We start from the raw sequence: 18,579 nt of genomic DNA, 5'->3' as shown, positions 1-18,579 counted from the left end.
ATTCCTACAGACTTGTCTTTACTAATATTAATTTAATATGGGGTTAAATTACCAATTTTTTATCAGAGTGTTTCCAAAAAATTAAAATATTCTAGACTCTTTGGAAATTCATAGGATAATCTCTCGAACTCCAAAAATATAAAGTTTACACCATTGGTCTTTTAAACAGTAACACTACTTTTTTTGTAAACGCTTGCTACCCAAAAGACCTTATAAAATAAATTCTAGAATTTCCATTAAGTCTCGGAAGAATTCTCTAAAACAAGTTTTTGGTAATTTCCAAAATATTTGTGAGAATTTTAGAATTTTTATTGAGGAAAATTTATTTTAATTTTCTAGAAATAAATTTGGACTTCTCAAATTTTTTGGAAACTCTCAGAGAGCAAATTGGTAATTTGACCCCATAATAAATTAGAACTAGTCAAGACAAGTTCAAATGAATTTTTCGTATATTTTTTTGAATCCAGGGTTATTTTTAATTAATTTTTAAATTTTGTAAAAATATGAAATGGGTAAAGTAATACACGATAATTAATTTTAGGCGATAATGTAATACAAAATAAATCTTAGAGGATAAAGTGAGACTTAAAAATACTTTCAGAAGCAAACTAGTAAATAAGTCTACATAAGAGAGGAGGGTACCATAGCTATATTTGATACACTGGTCTACTGAGCAGCCAAGTTTGCTTTGGCAATGGCGATCCACAACTTTCTGAGCTTGATCAGGAGGACATTGCCCCACACATTCTTGACACATATTATAGGTAGCAAACTGCAAGTGTGAATAGTCAGTAAAACCAAGCACCCAAGGACACTTTTTATAGGTCGCATGAATCCATGATTGTCTAAATCATAATTATTATACCATTTAAAGCAGGCTCATAAAATCAGATATGGGGAGATATTGTTCATAACTCAAAATCTCAAGTACTACTAAATTTCCTAGTCATTAATTAGCCCAACATATCCTTAGGATTTTCTTTAATAAATGCAAGTAAATTTCAACTAGTTTCTTTTACTTTATTCAGCTTTCGAAGAGTGGGCAGATTTTGCTCATAACTCAAAATATCTCAACTACTACTAGATTTGCTAGTCATTGGTTGAATATATAGTCCATCCTTGAGATTTTCCTTTATTAAGGCAAGCCAGTTTCAAGTAATTTAATTTCTTTTATTTTATTTTCTTTTTAAAGAGTGGATATATATACTTTGTAAGAGGTGAACCTCTATATTTAATGCCAGCTTGATTCTATATTCAAAAAATATATCACCTTTGATCAAGTCAGTGAGGAAGAAAATATTACTTTTACATCTATAATAAAATTAAAGACTCCAACTATTATTTCAACTTTTATGAAATTTGGATTCTTTGCTTCTTTTTTCTTGACACATGACATTATAGTTTTTTTTCTTATAATATAAATGAGGTCCAAAGTAAACAAAGATATAAATAAATGAGATATTGTTGCATGGATTGCTATATAAAAAGTTAGAATAAAAGTTGGTGCCTATCATACTACCCACTCTATATATACATGTGAATTTCTTAGGCAATTGATATCAATATGAATATCCAATTTGCACTCTAATTAATTAATATCAGTGATCTGTCATATATAATTGTCTGATTTCATATATCATACTGAAACTCAGAGTACATAAGCTGGTTCTATATATGACAAAGGCTGCTAGAAATTCCAACAAAGTGATGGCTATACTATTTCTGGCAATATTTGCTATCCTTTTTGGTGCAAATGCAGACCAAGGATGGGGAAGAATATCAAAAGAAGAAGACCTGGAGTTGGATCGACAGCTTAAACTTATCAATAAACCTGCAATCAAGAGTTTCCAGGTAACTTAGATGCTGAATTTAATACTAGCTGAGAGAGACTATAACATATTGAATATTCACTCGTTTGTAACAATCTTTGTTTTTCTCTTTTTCCACCAACAGACTGAATATGGTGACATTGTAGATTGCATTGACATCTACAAACAGCTTGCTTTCGATCATCCTATCCTCAAGAACCATACTATTCAGGTAAACGAATAATTCTTTGTGTGTTTGCTTCAATGGTATGTGCGCGTGTGAGTGATTGACAATCGTTGATTGGTGTGGATGTCACACCAATTAGTAATTCAGAACGGAACTAATCAAATACAAAGTGAGATCTAAATTTGTTCCATTTCACGTGCCTTTATAAAGTTGTAATTGTCACAAGTTTTCTCGCCTTGAATTTAAACCGCCAGTTATGATTCAAAATCGCGGCCATACGAACCCTAACAAAACTCTTTATACAATGCAGATAAAACCTACAACCATGCCTGAAGGAATGAGAAATGAAGATTTGACAAGGGATGCATACTCACAATATGTGCCCAAGAACATACAGTGCCCACCAGGATCAGTGCCCATAAGAAGGACGACAAAGGAAGATTTAATCATGGACAAAAATTATGCAAATACTCATAAGCAAAGCTCCATTATGACGGGCACACAAGTAATTAAGTAAATTTGTCATTTAATAAAATAAAAAACTATTTTAGCGCATGCTAGTATTTTCTTGTCAAATATTGATATGTTATATTGTTAAATTATCATCGATCTAAACAACATATTCATTCAAGGTCTAAATTACCAATGGAGCATTTCTTTATGGAGAACATTTCTTTATGTTATATTGTTATATTATGTTATATTGTTAGATCGATTGATGATTTCAAAATATAGCACGACAAGAATATTTCTTTACTTATTTGCTGTCCATGAAATTAGTCTGCAGTGGTGGAATTTAAAAGCCAAATATATGGAGGAAGAGGACGGCTTAGTATATGGAATCCCAGTGTACAGCCTAATACTCAATTTAGCCTTGGTGGTATGTGGGTTTCAAATGGCCCTAAGGAGCAGATACAAGCTGGATGGGGAGTAAGTTTATGCTGCAAAACCACTTCTCTTTTTCTTCCTTATATACCTTCATATTATTTTTTATGGTAAATGTAGATTTTTATTTTTGATTCGGTAAATTTAGACTTTATTGTGATAAAAATAAATATTAAAAAAAAAAAAAACTAACGAACGTTTGAAATTGACATAGTGTAATTAAGATAAAATTCCCTTATCCTAGTTAAACGTGACGTACTTAGCATCATCAATAGAGACAAGAGAGGGTTGAGACATTAAGAAATTTTTCACATATATATGAATAAAAAGATTGTCACTCAGTATCATGTTTACACTATTTATCGAACGTCACTAGGCGACAATAACAGCAGTTCTTCTCTAAAGAGGATGTCCACAAATTTCAAAATTTGCTAATGCTGATACAATGTTGATATGAGATAGACAGTGTGTCAACATGAAATTTCAAAACTTACTGCAGCATATCAAAATTTGCTACAGCACATCATCTGTATCGACATACTGTCTACCCCATGTCCATACTGTATCGACGTCCGTAAATTTTGAAATTTACGGATGTCCTCTCTTGATAAAACCCCACAATAACAGATGTAACTAAGATGTTACAGAATTAATTGCAATGACATTAATTGTTTGCTTGCTTTTTCACAACCTTTCAGGTTACTCCAAATCTATATCCGGATTCCCATCCCAGCAGACTTTATACCTACTGGACTGTAATTCTCAACTCTCAAACTTTCAATTTCTATCCTTTTTTTTTTTTGTGTGGTCACTTTGCTAGCTTTTAAAATTTTGTCCCCCATTAATATGATTATGTGCCGTTAATTACCATATTGATTAATGTTCTTGCAGGCAGATGGTTACGAGAAGACTGGTTGCTTCAATGTTTTTTGTCCAGGATTTGTACAAACTAGCCCCGAAATAACCCTTGGCCTCCCTTTGCCATCTTCTACTTACAGGGGCCAACAATATGATATACTACTCAGTTTGCATCAGGTACTATAAAACAGTTACATATAGACTCATATACCATATTTACTAATCTTATTATTATTAATTACATTTAGAGAAACGAAATATATTCACTTGCAGAGGTCGGTACATACGTACTATTAGAATAATATCCCACATCGGGTGTAAAAAACATTACCTTATATATAATTGCGTGAACTTGACCTATTTACAAATAGGGTTTTTTGTTGGATAATCTAATTTCTTTCGCGTCATTTTTATTAGTAAATATGAGATACATGTTTTTTGACGACTTTAAGTCGTGCAAAGTTGGTTAATGAGTCCGGTACACTATGTCATCTTTAAAGGGTTTACATATTCAAATATTTTTTTCAATCTTAAGAGTAAAGAGTAAAAAATAAAATAGGTTCGTAACACTTTTTAACTATGAATGAAATTATATCTAATATATTTACCGGCGATCTTAAATTTAAATTATACGGTTAGTATTAAAACCAACAAAAATAAGGAAAGCAAAGAATTCAAATCAATGTACAAAGTTTTATCAAAACACCTCAACATTGGTGTGTGTACAATTAAACATCTAATCCATATACATTACGCTTTGATGATAGGATCGTGCTACAGGGAATTGGTGGCTCATGCTCGAAGACAAATACATTGGTTACTGGCCCAAAGTGTTGTTCAGTAGTTTGGGCCAAGGGGCCTCTGTTATTTCATGGGGAGGGAAAATCTCAAGCCCATTAAATGTACTAACCCCACCAATGGGAAGTGGTCATTTTCCAGAAGAAGGTTATGGCAAGTCCGCATATGTCGGTCAGATCAAAGTGGTTACTGATGCAGCTTATGATGATCCTGCAGATGGGGCTCTCCAAATGAATGCTGATAAGCCTTATTGCTACAATGCTAGACATGAGAATGTGGGCCAGGCTGGATTGGGCCATGTTGTTTATTTTGGAGGCCCAGGGAATTGTACATTTTAGTGAATTTCCCACCTGCATCTTTGTCATGAGAATAATTTGAAGGATTTTGCTGATTTAAAGCCTTGCACTCTAATAATGGCTTGCTTAATTTTGAATGACAGTGACAATATATCATGTCTTTAAGATACTAATATATAATAGCTTGTGAATTACTATTTGGGCAATGGCAATATAGAATGCCCTTAACATATTAATATATATATAATTGCTTGTCAAATATAATAATTTGTGAGAAGAGATTTTGAATTAAAATCTTATAGAAGATTGTTGTTGATTAATTAAAAAGAAAATTTAACATGTTATTGGAGTCACCATCCTATCGCAACCATTACTACCATCCTGGTCTCTATCTCATTTGCCGCTAGCACCACCACGGTATCACCTCACCTCCACCGATGCTGCTGCCACACTCTCCTCCACGACTATTGCCGCTATCATTGCCACCAACTCCACCATATTGACACCATCATCTTAATCCTATTGCCACCACTGTCGTTATTGTCAACATTTAACACTACATCTCTATCACATACATCAAATTTAAATTCTTATAATGCTTAAATACGTTAATTATTTTTTTACAATTTCATAACTGGAAGTCTGTAATCCCCATCTTTATAAATTCCATTATTCCATATTTTTCTTTTGTTTTCCCAAGAGTCCAAATGAAAATCAAGTCAACATTAACCATGAAGAAAATAAATTAAGAAACAAGGATGAGTGGATGACTAACCAAAGGCCCCCACTTCCCGCCAAACCTTCCAAAACCCTAATTTTCCCTTTTTGTTCCTTTCCTTAAACCCCAACTCTCTCCACTGTACACACTCACAGAGTCACAGCCACTCGCAATCAACCCCCAAAACCCCTCCTCCCATAAACCCTAGCCACCATCACCACAACCAAACCCAACCCACCATCACCACAACCAAACCCAACCCACCATGGACCCCAAAGCCGTGAAATCGGACCTGGTTCTGATCCTCGACTTCGGCTCCCAGTACACCCATCTCATCACCCGCCGAATCCGATCCCTCTCCATCTTCTCTCTCTGCATCTCCGGCACCAGCCCTCTCAAATCCATCACCGACCTCAACCCCCGCGTCGTCATCCTCTCCGGTGGGCCCCACTCGGTTCACACCCCCGACTCCCCAAGCTTCCCGGCTGGGTTCGCCGAGTGGGCTGAGGCCAACGGCGTCTTCGTGCTCGGCATCTGCTACGGGCTCCAGCTGATTGTGCAGAGGCTTGGCGGGGAAGTTAGGGTTGGGGAGAAGCAGGAGTATGGGAGGATGGAGATTTCGGTGGAGAGAAGCTCTGGGCTTTTTGGGTCCAAGAGCGTTGGGGACAGGCAGGTGGTTTGGATGAGCCACGGCGACGAGGTGGCGAAGCTGCCCCACGGGTTCGAGGTTGCGGCGCGGAGCCAGCAGGGTTTGGTGGCTGCTGTGGAGAGTCAGTCTAGGAGGTTCTATGGATTGCAGTACCACCCGGAGGTAATTGTGGTTTGGATTTTCAGCTTTTTTTGCTGTTGTTTAGTTTGTATTTGCTGTTTGATGCTTGCTTGGTTGTGTTATAAGCAAGCTCTGATGCATTTTATGTGATTGAAATTGTTTTGGGGTCGTTTTTCATGTGCTTTGAAGAAATGTAACATTTTTAATATTGCTAAGTTAAATTTGGAGTTGTTGGATCCTGGAAATATTTACGGGTTATAGTCGTTTTCGTATGAGCAAATTGTTGTGGATAAGTTGGGTTTGGATAGAGTTTTTATTAGGTTTGGTTATGTTATTGAATTGGGTATTTGGTGATTTGTTGATTGATGGTATGGCTATTATCTTTGGCATCTCCTTTTCATGTGTCTTGAATCTTCTGATGCAAGTTTTTGTTATTTGCTTCAAATAAATGACTTTCATTTACAATAAAAATTATTTTGGGATATATTTATTAGAAGTCTCTGTTTCTGCTTGAAACTTGTCATATTTGAAAATGTTGAGTATTACTACACTTGCTTAAGTGAATGAGATGTGGAAATTCTGTGTAGGTGACACATTCACCAGAAGGGATGGAGACACTACGATACTTTCTATTTAATGTTTGTGGAGTCAGTGCAGGATGGAAAATGGAAAACGTATTGGATGAAGAAATAAAAGTGATAAAAGAAACAGTTGGGTCTGAAGATCATGTCATATGTGCATTATCAGGAGGTGTGGATTCCACAGTTGCCGCAACTCTTGTTCATAAGGCGATTGGTGATAGGCTTCATTGTGTCTTTGTTGACAATGGTTTATTGAGGTGAGAGAGCCAGCAGTTTTATGACATTGAAGGGCTAATTCTTTGTGTATGTTGTATACTTTGCCTGTATATCTCTTTTGTTTCCCTAATAGGAATTTATTTTTCATGTAGATATAAAGAGAGAGAGCGAGTGATGGAAACCTTTGAAAGAGATCTTCATTTGCCTGTTACTTGTGTGGATGCAACAGATCAATTTCTTAGTAAGCTTAAGGGTGTTGTTGATCCTGAGATGAAGAGGAAAATAATTGGAAAGGAGTTCATTGCCATTTTTGATGCTTTTGCACATGATTTGGAGCAAACGATAGGGAATAAACCCTCTTACTTGGTCCAAGGGACCCTGTATCCGGATGTGATTGAATCTTGCCCGCCACCTGGAAGTGGAAGGTCCCACTCCCACACAATCAAGAGTCATCATAATGTTGGAGGGCTTCCCAAGGACATGAAATTGAAGCTCATTGAGCCACTTAAACTTCTATTCAAGGATGAGGTTTCAGCTTCCGCCTTCCTACTATCTTGCATGTACTATGCATTAATCTTCCTTCAGTAGTGTACTTATTATTGATTTGTTCTTTTTTTTTCCCATGTATTAAGGTTCGCCAATTAGGGAGGATCTTGAGTGTTCCTCAGGGATTTCTAAAGCGCCATCCATTTCCTGGGCCTGGCCTTGCAGTGCGAGTCTTGGGTGATGTAACAGAAGGAAATGCCTTGGATATCCTCCGGCAGGTATATTTTTTTGTTCATGGAGTTAAATCCATGACTATCTTGGTTTTCTAAAATTTATGAATTCACTTTTTTATTTATTTATTTCTTTTCAGGTTGATGAGATATTTATACAATCAATCAAAGATTCTGGGTTGTATGATTCCATTTGGCAAGCATTTGCAGTGTTTTTGCCTGTAAGATCAGTTGGAGTTCAAGGTGATCAAAGAACACATTCTCATGTTGTTGCTCTCAGAGCTGTAACAAGTCAAGATGGGATGACAGCCGATTGGTATGCCTTTATCTGTCCTACATATTGCATCATTTCTTCTTTTATAACCTTTTGTTGTTTGCTGGGATTTTTTAGGTTTTGGTTTACAAATCACAATTTCGTCAAGCAAGTTAACATCACTTGTTTCTGTTGTGTATTTTTTTTAGAATTTATTTGTTGACATCACTTGGGATTGTAAAATGTCAGGTACTATTTTGAACATAAGTTCCTTGATGACGTGGCACGAAAGATTTGCAATAGTGTCCGTGGTGTAAACAGAGTAGTTCAAGACATTACATCAAAGCCTCCGTCAACAATTGAGTGGGAATAATCCATGAATATTTTGATGCCATATACAATGCTTGAGGTCTAGACTAGTAGTGATTGGTGAAATGAACTAGTCTTCAGAAAGTTATTATTTTTAGGATGGAGATTTGGATGGCAGTTCCATAAACATTTCTATGGAAACATCATGATTATAAATTATATTCTACATTTCTCTTTGGTGATGGCTTTGGAAATCTTGTTCAATTTGTGAAGTATTTTGCTGTAATGCTTTATTTTCATGCAATTTGAAGTGCCTTTGGGGAGAAGTTAAATGGTTATATAATGCAATATTTATGGATATAAATGACCATTAGATCTGTCATGTTTTACTCCATAAATGTATTGCTCATTTCTGTACAGCTCCATGTATTGGATTTGACCTAACTTGTTGACCATATATGAATTGCTCATTTACTAAAGATCAGTTCATCAGGTCTAACAGAATTCTGGTAGTCTGTTTTGATTTCTCTGAAACTTATGATCTGCCGAGGTTTCTCACTCTCAAAGCATATAATTGACCTTGTCCACATTCCAAAATCAAGCTTGGGTCATCATCATGCCTAATTACCTACTTGACTGTCTTATCCCTTTTATGTTGGAACAATAAATAATTAATAGAAACATGGAATCACATAGTTTGGATATAAATGCAATATGAATACAAAAAACATCATAAAAGAATATGGACTCTTATGATACAAGCCTTGGTGATTGCGTCATGGGAGTATTGTGACTTCCAAGAGCAGAAGTGGAAGTCCTTTTGGTGACATTGAAGAGAAACAAAGTCTAAAACATTCTAATTTTAAGTTATTACTTCACTCACTTTTATCACTTGGACTAATTTTAAAGGCTTATATTAAAAATAGACCGGTTACATTCCTACCCTAATTCTAAACTCATTTTGCTCTCTTGCTGATGTTTAGAGCACAACAGAAGTTGGATGAGTTAAAATGTGAACAACATGCATATTTGTTGTTAGAAAAAAAAAAAAAAGGAATAAATGCAATACCGTTAAATATCAACTTTGTGCATATTGTGCTTGTTGCTTTCATTTCTTGCCTCCACTTATTACATTGACAATGGGCCTATGGAATGAATGAATGAAACCCACCACCCACATCTGCACCAATGCACCTACCTTAACAGTACAAACTAATTAATAACTAAAGGGCCCCAAAGTCAAAAAATCTGAGGAATTAGAAAACCTATGTTGTGCACAAAACATCATCTTTGTCTGACGAGGTAAAGTCAAGATGGAGATGAAGATAATAATGATATGAGTCATGAATGAATTAACCTAAGATTAAAAAGGAGAGATCCTAGTAAGCAAGGACTGGATCATGAAAGATAAAAAAGAAGGAAATCTGATAACAACTTGTCAACTTGCAAGTTGCATGATGGCATGATTTACAAGATAATGATGCATCAGTAGTTCTCGAGGGCCACCATTAAATTACATGCGCAAGCATTAGTTGTTTCCCAACTTTGAAAAGAAGACAGACAGGTCACGATGTCTGGAATTGTCCATTTTATTCCTTTTCTCGAGTCTTTTAGTGCACTGAGATTTTACTGTCTAGATATATGTGTAAGCAAAATGGTGAGTATTTACGATAGAGATTAACGTCATTTTGGTCTCCAGATTATTACATTTATGTTAGTTTGATTTTTAAATTTCTAATTTGAAAAATGAAGGACCTTGATTTTTTCAATTTTGCCAATTGAGATTATTCCGTCAATTTACACATTTTTCATCCAAATTAATCTAACAGAAAATAAAGAAGGAAAAATGGTGCATGAAGGAAAAAGGGTAAAATATAAATGGAAGGGACCATTTTGCCCTAAAAAAGGACACAACGTGATTGACACATAGTGCTATACAAACGAAAATTTAGATAAAAAATGTGTAAATTGACGGAATACCCACAATTGGCAAAATTGAAAAAGTCAAAGTCCTTAATTTTTCAAAGGCTTATTTGCACATTTGCCCCCTGACTTATAGGTTGTTTCTCACTTTGCCCCCTAATCTTTATTTCTGTCAAATAACCACCTGAACTTTAAGTCCGTGTCCCACATAACCTTATTCCGTCCACTCCGTTTTGACCTCCGTCAAAAAGATGACGTAGCGTGGGTAATATGGTCATTTCAGCCCTCTGAGTGCCACATGAATGCCATTTCTGTATTTTGTGGGCCCCAAATGGCCACGTTGGTATAAGCTCCTTCAGCTTTAGTGTTAAAGCCCTCCCAACAGTATACTCCCTCTCCAGCCTTTCCTGAACAATTTCCATGTGGAGAAGCCCCAAGAATCCACATCTAAACCCGAAACCCATAGAGCTCGAAGTCTCGGGCTCAAACTTCAAAGCAGCATCATTAAGCTGCAGTTTCTCAAGTGCCTCCCTCAGCTCAGGAAACTGGTCTGCATCCACAGGAAACATGCCACAGAAGTACAGAACACCATTGGGGTGGCTTCCTCATATCCAGGCAATGAATTCTCTGCCTTTCTACTATAATGAGTGAGTGTGTCCCCAACTCTAGCATCAGCCACTGATCTTATAGAAGCTGAAAGATAACCCACCTCACCAGCAAAAAGTTCTCCAACCTGCAACTGATTGGGAGACAAAACTTCAATCTCATCAGCATAATAGTCCTTCCCACTAGCCATAAAAAAAACTCTATCACCCTTCTTTATCCTCCCATCAATTACTCTAAAATACACAATCACACCCTTATATGGGTCATAGTAACTATCAAATATCAAAGCTCTCAGTGGCTTTTCAGCAGTATCAACAGGTGGAGGAACCCTTTCAACAATGGCATCCAAAATCTCAGTTATACCTATACCTTCCTTAGCAGAACAAAGTATTGCATTGCTACAATCCAACCCAATAATATCTTCAATCTCCTGGATAACAGTATCTGGGTCAGCTCCTGGAAGGTCTATTTTGTTCAAAACAGGGATGATCTCCAAGTTGTTCTCCAAAGCCAAGTACACATTAGCCAAAGTCTGAGCCTCCACACCCTGTGAAGCATCAACAACAAGCAGAGCACCCTCACAAGCAGCAAGAGACCTCGAGACCTCATAAGAGAAATCAACGTGCCCAGGAGTGTCAATCAAATTTAAGCAAAAGGGTTCACCATTTTTGCCCATATAACGCATCCGAGCAACTTGGAGCTTGATGGTGATACCTCGCTCTCTCTCCAAATCCATGTTGTCGAGGAACTGCTCCTTCATCTCGCGCTTCTGCACAGTCCCAGTCATCTCGAGCAGCTTGTCTGCCAGAGTCGACTTGCCATGGTCGATGTGGGCGATTATACAGAAGTTCCTGATGTGGGAAATGGGGACCTTGGAGAGTCGGTCATGGCCGGCTTGGATGGCCGAATCGAGAGCAGTGGCCTGGGAAAGGACTTGGAGTCTCGGTCGAGGTTTGGAGGTTCTGGGGAGGTGGAAGAGAGGTTTGGGGGGGGAGAGAGAGAAGAAGGGGATGAAGGCGGTGGTGGTGGGTCTACTTCTGGGTTGGGAGCGTTGGGGAATGGTGGTTGTCGTGGATAGGAGGAGTGCCTGAGATTGAGAGCAAAGCTCTGCAGCCATTTTTTCGGGCAAACCCAAGTTGGGAGTTGGGATTGAATTGTATGTATGGCTTGGGCTAGCTTTGTTACGTGGCCATTTGGGGCCCACAAAATACAGAAATGGCACTCATGTGGCACTCAGAGGGCTGAAATGACCATATTACCCACGCCACGTCATCTTTTTGACGGAGGTCAAGACGGAGTGGACGGAATAAGGTTATGTGGGACACGGACTTAAAGTTCAGGTGGTTATTTGACAGAAATAAATATTAGGGGGCAAAGTGAGAAACAACCTATAAGTTAGGGGGCAAATGTGCAAATAAGCCTTTTTCAAATTACAAGTCTGAACACCAAACTGATACAAGTGTAATAGTCTGAAGAATAAAATGATATTAATCATTTTACAATATAATTTGTAAGTGAGAAACTGTGATTGATTGGATTAAAATATTTGTATTAGTACTCGCTCGGTACTATAGAATAAACCCATTCTAGTTTGTTTTTCCATGTCTTGAATAGAGAAAAAAAATTATGCGTGACTAATAGAATGTACTCATCGCTCACAATAGTCGGTATGGGATCTACATTATTTCTGTGAAAAGTAATAACTAATACGCCAAAAATAATTAGAAACAGAACGACAATCTCTCATGTGACATTAGGGTAGGACCAAAAAAATGTAGTATTAGCATAGTTCCAACTTTTTCCTGTAAGTTGATTTCCAAGTCTTTGCTGTAAGAAAACAAATGAAAAAACAGAATGACAAGTTCTTCCCAGCAAAGAGATTGGCAATCAAGATCAACACCTATGGCGACAGCTGTCACATGATTTAAGATTCAATGCTCTTTGCCACCGAAATATATTTTCACCTTTATTTTAAGGACCATGTGATTAAAGCCTTTGTTTACAGAATGGTAATACCATACAATGATTTGATGTAAAAATTTTGAGCAGCAGCTGAATCTTTATGTTTGCAACTTTTTGTATGCAGTTGGTCACTTGTCAGCCTTTTCTACTATCAAAGTTTTACTTTTACCTCTCCCTTTTTGACCATCTAAATGATGCCAAACTGAGAACACTCACTTTTTGTGACCAATGAGAGATCATGATCAGTCCTATCTTTCTTCAATCTGATTACATGTACGTACCCAATGCCATTGTGTGAACAAAAACCAAGTTGCAGACATGGCAGTACTTAAAAGTCCCACCTATTTTTTATAGTCCTCAATTTAAGGACTTGCAGGATCTAATTATGAATGAGGGCAGACACATTAATGGGCTTGGTCTCACCTCTCAATTTTCGGTAGGAGTGTTGTTAAAAATTGACAACAAGACACCTGGTGCAGATAACATTTTTTTTTTCTGCAACTGCATTTGTAAGTTCTTACAAATTCTTTATTTTTGCACAGATGCCAAATGCCAACCCATTGTCATTATGTGTTAGTAATACTTGCTTTATTGACAGGGCGACACCTCGTTTCTGTTAAATTTTTTGTTCTATAATAATCTGTTGATTTCTCCTTAAGATGACAGATTTAAGAAGCCTTCCTTGAGTTGTTCAAAGTACATCTTACTGAATGTAATGCTCTATCATATAAGCAAAAAATTGTAGGTGAGCTTTTGGTAGGTACAGAATCACATATCAAATACTAGAAGATATAGCATTTAACACAAGTTTAATTCCTTTTACTAGACTACTACTACCTGAAGGAAAATTCCTCAAAGAGACTCATGTTTCTTACAGCGAAAATCTAAAGAACCTTTCCATGTTACACAGTTGTACAATGACAGGTTTTGAGAAATCAAATAACCCTCTTGGTTAGAACAGAAGCTTCAACAGTTCCTTGCAATTCTCTGAAGTGCTTGCTTGATTGTCCGAGCCGATGCAAGAGTCGACCCCTTGAACTGTAGAATAAGAAGAAACCAGTAGTTAAAAACTATACAATTTCTCTTAAAGCACTGAAAATTGAAATGATAGAGCATATTCATCATGTAACTATGAGTTCCTACCCTGGATTGAATAGTCAGGGAAAGAATCCCATCTCTGGTGGATGATTGAACTGAGTGAGTATCTAAATGGAGACTGCTGGTGGCATCCATGATGTCTAGTAACACTCCCTCCCTCCAAGGAAACCTCATCTCAATTAGAACATCCTTGTTGTTGATACTCACAGTTATATTATCACTTGAGCCGTTCTTTGATACAACATAGTTGATTTCTGGCTCCGTTTCATCAATGTCACTGGCCTTCCTTTTGTAAACTAGTGGCTTCTTCCCATTACTGATTTTGTTGTTGCAACAGTTGTCAGAGGTTCTCTCAGTAGTATCTTGGAGTTTCCTCTTTGTTTTTGCTTCTAAATCTGTTGACTCCCTGCCTGTTTCCAACTCTCCAACCCTTTTCTCAAGATCTTTCAAATATTCTATTGCATCATCCAGTATGGATACTTTGTCATCCTGTGCAAAAAAAGTGGATAAACAATTTACTTTAAAGTTAATGTCTGTAAACAAATATCAGGAAATGAAGTTGTGCCTACCTTGCTAATTGAGGGGACCAATGATTTCAAAATGGAAAATCTTGCGTTTAGTTTTTCCCTTTGCCTCCTCTCAGATAATACATGGTTCATAAGAAGTTCATCAGCCTCTGGCCTCCAAACTCCATTTCTATTGCTGTTATCTTCTGGAGAGTCAAGCACACAAACCACATGCATCCGAGGAACTTCAAACAAAATCTTCTTTAATAAATTTTGAGGGGTTCCACTTCTTTGTTTCCGGCATTTTAGAAATCCTCCTTTCTTCCAACTGACAAAATTCGATTTCTGATGACAATTTTGAAAGTGTGGCCCCAAAATCAGTTGGTGTGAGCTCTTTAGAAGGGAAGAAAGGACAGTCTGATAATGCAAGTCATTGGATTGGGGATCCAAAGAGGCTAGTTTTGTGCAATTGCACTCTTTATGGTCTTGCAGACAATGGTCATTTGCCTTTTCACCCTTAGGACCAGAGCTAACCTTTTCAGGATATACCAAAGTTTGAGATATACAATCACTAGAATCCATGGAATGATGTACAAAATTACTTAACTCATCATCCATAAATTGCCAGCTTTGCACTTGAGAAGCTCCCCCATTCATCCCTTCAACCATAAATGAATCATCAGCTGGTTGATTGGGCCCCAACCCATTTGAACTATTATTGGGTGAAGTCATATCTATTTCTTCGCATCGTACAACAGGAAATAATTTCGCGTCAATAACATCATGATCAAGCACAGCGCAGGCAATATCATTGTCATTTCTTGTGCTTCCTGCACTGGGATTGGTTTTCTTTGAAGCTATTGGGTATGGAACCTCCAAGAAAGATGTTTTAACATTCTGAATGAGACCAGGGTCCTCCAGTACCTTCAAAAAGAATGTGCAAAGTGATATAAAATGGAGCTGAATTGGAAGAAATATAAACTTCTAATTGAATATACTGAAGCAGGTTTCTAAGTCAAATACTACCTACCAGCTCAGTCACACCCAGCTCGACCACACCTCCCAAAAATGGAAAGCATACCACAGTCTGGAGGGAAAAACAAGAGAAAGCATGCTTAGCTATAAGAGATAAAAGTTTTTACATTGATTATGCCCATAATTAAAAATGTAATTTGTATTTTCTAAAATAAACCGTTACAGAAAACTTATATTGACAATTCAGAGTCTGTGGTGTCTGAAACTGTGACAACAGACTTAATGTACCAGTAAATACTTTGGCAGCTTCATGCTTCCTCCTTCATATAAAATACAGTGGATGTGTACTATTTTTAAATTTAGTGTGGATGAGTCAGTATTAGTACCTGAATGGATGCGCTCTGAGGGTGACAGTTGTTACAATCCATGTATAGAAAGAAAACAAAACAGAGAGCAGATGTTTTAGTTTCTTCATTCTGAGCATGGTAGCCAATAAACATGAACCAGTATTCAGTAAATGATACTTATATAAACCAAGAAACAGAAAGCTACCTTTGCTAGTAGAGAGCGAGTAAATACTTTGCTATCTGCATAATGAGCATTGCATAGCCAGATAGGTTGGCCATTTGCTAATGTTCTTCCTGGCAACCTGAAGAAGTTTGGGGAGGAATTAATTAGTGAAGCTATAAGAAGCAATGAATGTAGAATGAACTTTGGGGTTATTATGCCCTGCCTTTTCACATTCAAAGCCAAACTAAATTGCATCACATCTATGGTTGATCAATACATAAATATCAGAAAGGCCTAAGCTGCTACCTGAGTACAGAAGAATTGTGAGGAAATAAATTACCCTTGGCCAATGTTGAAGACAAATGACATGCAAACTAGGTAATACCACTCTGTATCAGCAAGATCTTCAGGAGATAATGCTGCTGAAGGCCTTCTAGCTTGCGGGCTTGCTTCACCAGCTGAGAGGGACTCATAAAGTTCTCTCAATTGTTCACTCCTTTGCAAACCCATTTGATCAGCATTAAGTTCTATGGCTTGAACTGTTTTCCTTGTCTTAATATCTCCATTGTAGTACCCATCACCCCACTCCAATACCCTGTAAAGTAAACATTTGCAATTTAATGCAAATAAGGACAATGCCATAAGAGATTAGGAGAATTACATAATCAAACAGTGAAAAGGTTACTACTTTGTCCTCATCTAATAGAATGCCATAGAAAGCATGTAAAACCTATAATTTTGTCATCTGAATGTGAAGGGGATTAGTCCAATTATTAAACCAACATCGGTTTCACTTGCAGAAGAAGACTTTTCTGAACTGTGAAACCAAAACAAAGAGAAAAAGAGATGGTGGGGGGAACAAACTACTATGGTAAGGTGAAACTTTCCCTTTGAACCCAACACGTGCCTGAATCCAGACGACCACCAACACAGAAATTCCGGAAACTTAAGCGGTCCAAGTTGCAGAAAATTATAAATTTATAAAAAAAAAAATTTATAAAAAAAAAAAGAGAAAAAGAAACACACACACAAACACTCAGACAATAGAAGATTTTAGAGGGAAATTGTGTACAAAAAATTTTTACTTTGTTTTCCATGAGACCAAAATACATAGTTACAATTCAACTAACCGAAGTAGAGCAAAAGATGAAAATATGAGTACCCAGGTTGTCTTGCTGAAATGGACCAGAAGATTGCATAGCTCCACTGGATGCTTCTCACAGCAAGAGCAAGCTGTTTTCTCAGGTTCTCTGGCACCCTCTGCAGCCTAGTAGCCATATTCAAGCATAAAACTTTTGACTCTGGATATTGAAACAAAAAGGCACGCACCACTCAATCAGACCAGATGGAGATAGACTCTCCCTGGATTCTTCATTTCCGAGCACCAGAACCCAAATCTTGGTTTCTGTTCTTTATCAAAATACACCTCTAGAGAACCAAGAAGTGCTGGTGTATTAGCTCAAACTCATGATTCTTGGTGTTTCTAAAGCAATAACCCAGATGGGTTTCTTTGACTCAGGACTGTTCCTGGTTTCTGAACAACAAGAAACTGGGACTCAAAACCACCATGGCCTTGCTCAAAAGAGACAGACAGAGCCTCAAGATGGGCACTTTCTGTGAAAATTTGGTGTAAAATAACAGTACAGAGAGGAAAGAGAAGCAGCTGGTGCTTATTATTATTATCAAAAATATAAAACCTGGTTTGTAGAGAGAGCAACGACCATCACTAGACCAGTAGTAAATTGCTTTCCCGTTTTGTACAGAATCAGAACACTCACTTTCATGAGAAACAATAACATAAAAAAACGTTATCTTATTTTTCAATCTAATAAATGAGTGACTTAAATTTTTGCTCTAAAAAGAGCTCTATAATAAGCTATCTGTTAGAAGACCCAAGAAGCACAAGCTCTTTAATGGTGGCAAGAGGTGTGGGGGGAACACCAACACTTTGGAGTTTTTTAACAAATACATACAATACAAGCTAAAAGAGCCAATAAATGATCTGGGTATTTCTGATCACCCCCAAAATCTGAAACACTTAGGCCTACAAACAAGAACCAAACACCAACTTTCCCAAACTGGGTTCTCTAATTTTCACCACAAATAACTCAAAACCCAGCTCAGAAATACAAACTTGTGTAATGGGGAAAACAGGTATAGTAACAGTAGTAGCTAGTGAAAGGCACTTTAAAGACAAAAGAGGCCTTGAGTGCAGTGAGGCTATATGGGTTTCAATTTTGATACATTTCTGGAAACGTTTCACACAGTTTCACTGCATTGGCTTCATGGGTTTTGGAGCAATCCCAAAAAGGCGTTGCACAAATTATTGATAGAATGGCAAAAGAAAGATTCTCTTGGAATTGTTTCTTTTGACCCAAATTACATGGAAATGGAGAGAGAGAGAGAGAGAGAATTCTGGACAGAGAGGAAAAGAAAAGAGACGTGGTACAGCAACAGTGGTCACATGAACGAACAAGCTCAAGCTAGCAATCGATGCTCTCGCTCGCAGTCGTCGTATGTGCTTTAATGGTGGGATTTGGTGAGAATTAATAAGCAAAAAACCAAGAGTAATTATTGTCTCCATCCCTCACTATTTGTTTGTTTA

General features: G+C 37.2%; 3 protein-coding genes and 1 pseudogene across 3 annotated transcripts; 2 read left to right on the top strand and 2 right to left on the bottom strand.

Annotated features, from left to right (window-relative positions):
• Positions 1–1,707: 1,707 nt before the first annotated feature.
• On the top strand, positions 1,708–4,874 carry LOC147274044 (protein neprosin-like). The gene is made up of 7 exons (XM_086228296.1): positions 1,708–1,851; positions 1,954–2,040; positions 2,306–2,500; positions 2,776–2,925; positions 3,579–3,635; positions 3,772–3,915; positions 4,506–4,874. The coding sequence occupies exons 1-7, from the start codon at positions 1,708–1,710 to the stop codon at positions 4,872–4,874; spliced, it is 1,146 nt and encodes a 381-aa protein (XP_086084422.1).
• Positions 4,875–5,693: 819 nt separating this feature from the next.
• On the top strand, positions 5,694–8,618 carry LOC147274043 (GMP synthase (glutamine-hydrolyzing), putative / glutamine amidotransferase). The gene is made up of 6 exons (XM_086227391.1): positions 5,694–6,361; positions 6,907–7,157; positions 7,269–7,644; positions 7,749–7,880; positions 7,973–8,148; positions 8,335–8,618. The coding sequence occupies exons 1-6, from the start codon at positions 5,816–5,818 to the stop codon at positions 8,456–8,458; spliced, it is 1,605 nt and encodes a 534-aa protein (XP_086083517.1). The 5' UTR covers positions 5,694–5,815; the 3' UTR covers positions 8,459–8,618.
• A 1,890-nt stretch (positions 8,619–10,508) lies between these two features.
• LOC147274042 (translation factor GUF1 homolog, chloroplastic pseudogene) lies at positions 10,509–12,090 on the bottom strand (annotated as a pseudogene).
• Positions 12,091–13,592: 1,502 nt separating this feature from the next.
• On the bottom strand, positions 13,593–18,348 carry LOC147274041 (transcription factor EGL1-like). Its single transcript, XM_086256157.1, has 8 exons — positions 17,137–18,348; positions 16,315–16,569; positions 16,017–16,113; positions 15,851–15,865; positions 15,520–15,576; positions 14,553–15,413; positions 14,029–14,472; positions 13,593–13,923 (listed from the first exon to the last, which is right to left on the bottom strand). Exons 1-8 carry the CDS (start codon positions 17,250–17,252, stop codon positions 13,852–13,854), a joined length of 1,917 nt encoding a protein of 638 aa, XP_086112283.1. The 5' UTR covers positions 17,253–18,348; the 3' UTR covers positions 13,593–13,851.
• Between the last annotated feature and the right edge of the window lie 231 nt (positions 18,349–18,579).

Source organism: Dryas octopetala, chromosome 9 (assembly GCF_963921425.1).
Source record: "Dryas octopetala chromosome 9, drDryOcto1.1, whole genome shotgun sequence".
NCBI lineage: Eukaryota > Viridiplantae > Streptophyta > Magnoliopsida > Rosales > Rosaceae > Dryas > Dryas octopetala.
Note: the sequence above shows the minus strand (reverse complement) of the source record. Positions and strands in the feature narration are given on the sequence as shown.